Here is a 6,000-nt window from a genome sequence, read left to right as displayed (position 1 = left end):
AGTGTTTCCGAAAATACACTCAAGGCCCTTGCATTTGCCAAGTACCAGTTTTCCTTTCTCACTCCCTCCCTACTAGTCCATGCTAAGGTTTTATAGCTTTGCCTGTGTGCAGTTATAAAGGCCCCAAGGCAGGCAAGTTCGCCCCCGATTTTGCCGGCTGAGTCACTAGTGGGGCAAATATCCTTGGCTCTTCATTTCCTCAGCAATTTCCTGGGTGCTTGCTGTGTGCCAGGCACTATACTGAGTGGTGCTGAGGACCCAAATAACATAATCAGCTTCTTTCCATGAAATTCAGACTGTTGTTGTGAGAGAAATTACGACTTGTGATAAAGGGTAGAAGGCTGCAATGCCACAGTAAAGAAACAAATGAAGTACTCTTGAAATTCAGGGATGGGGGGCAGAAGTCTTGAGAGAGGAGGCAAGCTGGAACCAGAGGGGGCATTTCCAAAAGAAACCACATGGGAGAAGGCAGCTTGACAGCTCCCTGGGTCCCTATAGTTGAACAAGTTCATTTTGCTTGGGAGAGGGTGTGTGGTCTGGGGTAGGGGCTGTGTAATTGTTAAAAGCAGTGGTTTTAGCATATTTGCTGCTATAAGACTTCAGGCACATGACCTCTCTGAGTCTGTCAAATGTGGATATAGTACCTACTTAATTTACATTTGAGATAATGCCTATGAAGGCCTGAGGCATCACGCTTTGCACACATGGCTATCATTTTTTTGAACACCAGCTATCCTATATTATGTCAAGGAATATGGTAATGCCTTGAAGGCCAAGATAAAGAATTTAGATTTCCTCTGGGTAATAGAGATCACACAGATTTTTGAGCAACAGAGGGCACTGATCAGAGGTGTTTGGAAGGGACTGGATTCTGAGTCAATAAAGTCTAAAGCCACAGAAGTGGTTGCATCCCAGCTTACTTCTCCTCCCACTCCCATCCAAATCCCTTTACCTTCAACCATAAGCATTTTAAAACCATGTTTCTAAAAACCAGCCATTTATATCTGTTTAGGTGAGTTACAGAGAGAGTGAAGTGGTGTATTTACAAGTTGGTTTGTCCAGATAAACTATAACTTAGTGTCTGTATTTAATATTGACAACCAAAATATATATATATATATACACACAAATATCTTCCATCTATACACAGCAGGGCAGGAGTATCCATGTCTTCTTGAGCAGTGAGTTCTCAGCCTCCCACGGCCTTCCTCTAATGGTGATCCTCTGGCTTCAGTGCAAAGGAGACTAGAACCTGGCAGTCCAGTCTGGCCCTTCCCCTCTCCTCCCTGCACTCCAGTGCTCCCAACTGGTATCAGGCAAGGAAAGATTAATTTGAGTGGTTGGGTAGGAAGAGATGGGAATGGACAACTCTTAATGGCGCCTGAACAGAGGCGGGGAGATCCTAGCCTGCAGAAGAAGTGGCCTTAGCTACCTCCTAGGGGAGAAGCCTCGTAGTTCATATTCTATTAGTGTGTCCTTGGTCAGAGGTCCAGCCCTACAGATTAGCTTGGTGAAGAAGGCAAGTGCCTGAAAAGGGCCTGGTCCCTACCCTCAAGTACAGAGTCATTCAGGGTGAAGCTGGGGTGTGGGTACAGGAGACTTTGGCTGATAAAAAAATAATAATAAAATCAGTAATAAAAAAAATTATAAAACCTGTTGCTTGACTGAATAGATTGAGCAACAGTCTTGCTTGAGCAACAGTTAAAATCCTGGAGCCATTCAAGCCCTAAATATTCTTCTGGACATCATTGCTGGTTGAAGAAAGGAGCCCCAGGCCCGGCTTTGCTGACACATGTCAGCTTGGAAGTCTTGTCCAGCTGTCAGTGCTCCGAGGGATCCTTGAGGCTGCTGGGAGCAGGCCGGGCTGGTGGTGTGGGGCGCCTCACACTTGGGAATCAGCCCCCAGGGGGTGGAACAGCTCTTCGGGTGTCTTGTCACTTGGACCAGCTCCCCCCTGCCGGAATCCAGAAGCAATCTCATCGAAGGTTCGGCCTTTAGTCTCAGGAACTTTGAAGTAGGTGAAGATGAAGAACACGACCAGGAGCACAGTGAAGATAATGAAGACATAGGGGCCACACAGTTGCTGAAAAACACACAGGCACACACACACTTGGTTAGAGTCCTGGCTGTACATCGTGGCTGTAGCACCTTGGATAAGTCACTTTACCTTCGGGCCCTCGGGCCCTTGATTGGAAAAAGGAAACACCCACTACAACCCAGGGATGCTGTGACAATTACATGAGACTGTGTGCCTGCACCTGGCATGAAATAGGCTCCAGGGGCACCTTCACAACACAGGAGCGGGCTCCCGCTGCAGGCAGGAGTAGGAGATAATGCAAAGCTAAGGAAAGAACACTGGAGTTGAGGTCAGGGTTCTTAGCTATGTGACCTTGGGCTTCTGAGCCTCAATTCCCTCCTCAACATGATTCCTAACAAGAACAGCTGGGAGAACACTTTGCACAGCACATATCAAAACCATGTTCTAAAAGCCAGCCATTTATATCTGTTCAGGTAAGTTATGGAGGGAGTGAGGTGGTGTATTTATATGTGGTTTGTCTGGATAAACTACAACTAAATGTCTGTATTTAATACAACCAAAAATGTGTATGTAAATATCTTCCGTCTATACCCAGTGGCGCGAGTTCACGCTTGGAGGTGAGAAATGGTAAGTGTGAGACAATGGGGGTACTCACCTCCACGTACTGGAAGCACATGCCCACAATGAAATTTGAGGTCCAGTTGGAGAAGCCAGCGACAGCAACAGCAGCTGGGCGAGGACCCTGGCTGAAGAGTTCAGCCACAATGAACCATGGTATGGGGCCGGGGCCCACTTCAAAGAAGGCCACGAAGCCAAAGATGGCCACAATGCTCAGATAGGACATCTGAGGCAGCTGCTCCTGTTGAAGATGAGGGAGAGAAGTGGAGTTAGTCTGGGCTGCAATGGATCAGCAGAGGGGAAAGGGGCAGAGGCAGGGCAGGACAGGGCTAAGCACTCTGGGCTGGACGGCAGGAGGCCTGGGGTTGATCCTGGATTTGCTGTGTGCCCTAGGTACTCTGCGCTGGGTCTGTTTCCTCAGCTGGAGAAAGAATAATTTCAGCCCTGCAGGGTGGCTGTGTCCGCCCTCTGGGAATGGTAATGTGCTGTGTGTGGGAGGTGCAAAGAAGAGGCCTCTGTGGCCCCCTGGCTCTGGATGCAGAGCAGTCTGCCTTGTGGCAGGAGCATGTGGAGACATTCCTGGGCGTGGGGGTGGATCCACGCTGGAAGGCTTATAACCTGCCCAGCTCAGGGCCTGCATGGAGTGGGCACCAGGCATGTGATTCTATGGGTAATCATTCTCCTCTAGGAGGCCACTGGAGAATGGGCTTTGGTTCAAATCCCAGATCAGCCACTCACTTGAGGCATGCGTGCTGAGCCTCCTGGCCATTACTGGGCTTTCTAAGCCTTGGTTCAGTTGTAAAACAAGCGTAGTGGTGCCCTCCTTGCCCAGAGGCTGGACAGTTGGTGTTCGTGTGTGTGAAGTGCCTGGCACAGGGTATCACAGTGGTTAGGCACGGGCTTGTGGTCAGCAGGACGGAGGTTTGATTCCTGGCTTCATCCTTTACTTGCCTCATTACTAAACTCCCTGGGTTAGTAGGATTCTTTGCCCATGAAATGGGGATAATACCTGAACTGCACACAAGTTGTGAGAACTAAGCGATAGGGCGTGTTTCTGCACCTCTGTAGTGAGGATGGTTGTTCTGAAGATTAATTGAGGCTATAGACAAAGACTCTGAAAAGTTTCGTGTTGGGCCAAGCAACTCACTGGGAGAAGGAAACTTGGGACCTGGGCTGTGGAGAGAAACCACCAAGTGGAGAGACACAAGTTTCAGACGGGGTGTGAGGAGGGTAGAAGGAGACAACCTGAGGGTTAGAAGGTCAGGCTCAACCTCGAGGTGCGGGGCACCTAGGGAAAACAGCAACTTCCACCTGGCCTTCAGTTGGCCAGCCTGGGCTGGGACCAAGACAGGCACTTAGGAATCAAGCCCTGTGGTGAGCTTGCCACCTGCTGAAGCCTCAAACTCCAGAGCGGATGACTCACCAGCAGTGCCAGCGCGATGGTCATGAGCACAGCACAGCCCGCCATGCCAGCCAGGCCGATGAGGTGCAGGGTCCGCCGACCGGCTCGCTCCACCACAAACAGCTATGGGCAGAGAGAGTGTCAGCACCAGCCTGGCGCCCCTCCAAATGCTCCCACCCACAGGCTGGCCTCTTCAACCGGGAAAGCCACACGGGCCCTGCAGAGACCAGTGAGGAAGACAGTACTGCCTCCTGCTGGTGCTCAGCTTGGGGGCCAGATCAGGGTGAGGGGGTGAGAGCTGGCCCCAGACAGCCAGACAGCTGAGCATCCTGGCTGTGACCTTGGGAAGCCATTTCACCTCTGTGAGCATCAGTGACTTCAGCTGTGAGATATGAGTAATGAACTTCACACGTTGTTTTGAGGATGAGATGAGATGGCACTTATAGAGCCAGAGAGAGACACGGTGCCTGGCTTTCAGCAAATGAGGCCCTCAGGCCCCGAGCTGCATCCTGGCTGCTGACTAACGGCAAGCAAGGACTCACCGAGACGACGGTGAAGGCAGTGTTGACAATGCCGGAGCCGATGGTGGCATACACAGGCTGCTGCACGCCTGCCTTCTCAAAGATGCTTGTGGAGTAGTAGAAGACCTACCGGACAGAGAAGTCGTTAGGGCTTGGCTGGGCACTGTGGCTGTCCCCCTGCCTCTGTACCAGTGGGCGTGGGACACAGGGTGAGTAAAAAACGAGTTTGGGGTTTGGTCATAGCACACACTTGAGCAAAGGTTTGGCTGGGGCCACGGGAAATGGTGGGTGAGGGCACTCACAGCGTTGATGCCCGACAGCTGCTGGGACAGCTGAAGTACCACGGCGATGAGGATGGGCTGGCGGTAGGCGGGCGAGCGGAACAGCTCCAGGATGGTGACCTTCTTCTCCCGCATCATCTGCCTGCTCTCCTCCTTCATCTCCTGCAGGTCACGGGTCACATCTGCTGTCCCGCGCAGCTGCTTCAGCACTGGGGGGGCCGGAGGGAAGGTGGGGGTGGCTCAGAGCGGGGAGAAGGCCGGGGCTCAGGGACAGGTGGGGCAGGGCCCGGCCGTACCACTCTTGGCCCGGTTCTCCTCGTTGCGGTTGATGAGCAGGAAGCGGGGACTTTCGGGGCAGAAGGGCAGCAGGATGCACTGCAGCAGGGCTGGGATGAAGATGACACTCAGCAGCAGGGGCCACAGCTCCTCGTTGCCCATGATGGAGTCCAGGCCGAACACCTAGGGAAAAAAGTAGGGACAGAGGAAGCAGCTGTGGGCTCCCCGGCCCCAACCTCTACTCCCAACCCATCCGAACCACAGTGGCCTCTGCTTGCTCTGGGCTAGGCCTTGTGTGCACGGCAGTGTAGCTGCTGCTTTAGGGAAAGAGCTCCAGTTCTGAAGCCAGGGGGATCTGGGCTCCTGCCGACCCTGCTACTAACATGAGGCTTAAACTCTCTGAATCTCAGTTTTCTCATCTGTAACACAGGCAACATAGGACCTCCCTCATGACATGACTAGGAGGACAAAAGACACGACAGGACAGCTACAAATGTATCTAGCATGGGCAGGGGGCTGCTACTGTGCCACAGAAGGGCTTAGGGGCTGAGGAGAAGGGAAATCCTTCTAGGAGGGCACCACCACACACCACCCGTTGCTGTATAGTCGATTCTGGCTCATAGTGACCCCTATAGGACAGAGTAAAATTGCCTTATAGGGTTTCCAAGGAGTGGCTGGTGGATTGGAACTGCTGATCTTGTGGTTAGCAGCCAGACAATTAACCACTGCACCACCAGGGCCCCGGGGAGAGGGCACAGTGTATGTGAAGGCCTAAAGGCCTGTAGAGCCTGGCCCGTTGAAGGACATGGGGTTCACCATGGTCAGATTCCAGGTGAGAAGAAAGGACACAGGGCTAAATGGGCT

At 52.2% G+C, this 6,000-nt stretch overlaps 1 protein-coding gene across 1 annotated transcript in view; it reads right to left on the bottom strand.

Moving 5' to 3' along the window:
• Positions 1-1,066: 1,066 nt before the first annotated feature.
• The window catches only part of SLC2A1 (solute carrier family 2 member 1), a 31,615-nt gene continuing 26,681 nt past the window's right edge, over positions 1,067-6,000 (bottom strand). Inside the window, exons 5-10 of the mRNA XM_004371867.2 lie at positions 5,157-5,319; positions 4,882-5,069; positions 4,601-4,705; positions 4,080-4,181; positions 2,694-2,897; positions 1,067-2,083 (exon numbers count right to left, since the gene is read on the bottom strand). Of these exons, the coding sequence (XP_004371924.1) occupies positions 1,883-2,083; positions 2,694-2,897; positions 4,080-4,181; positions 4,601-4,705; positions 4,882-5,069; positions 5,157-5,319 (963 nt within the window). The 3' untranslated portion in view covers positions 1,067-1,882. The remainder of the gene's footprint in view (positions 2,084-2,693; positions 2,898-4,079; positions 4,182-4,600; positions 4,706-4,881; positions 5,070-5,156; positions 5,320-6,000) is intronic.

The sequence above is a fragment of the Trichechus manatus genome, unplaced genomic scaffold (assembly GCF_000243295.1).
Source record: "Trichechus manatus latirostris isolate Lorelei unplaced genomic scaffold, TriManLat1.0 scaffold00015, whole genome shotgun sequence".
Lineage (NCBI taxonomy): Eukaryota > Metazoa > Chordata > Mammalia > Sirenia > Trichechidae > Trichechus > Trichechus manatus.
Note: the sequence above shows the minus strand (reverse complement) of the source record. Positions and strands in the feature narration are given on the sequence as shown.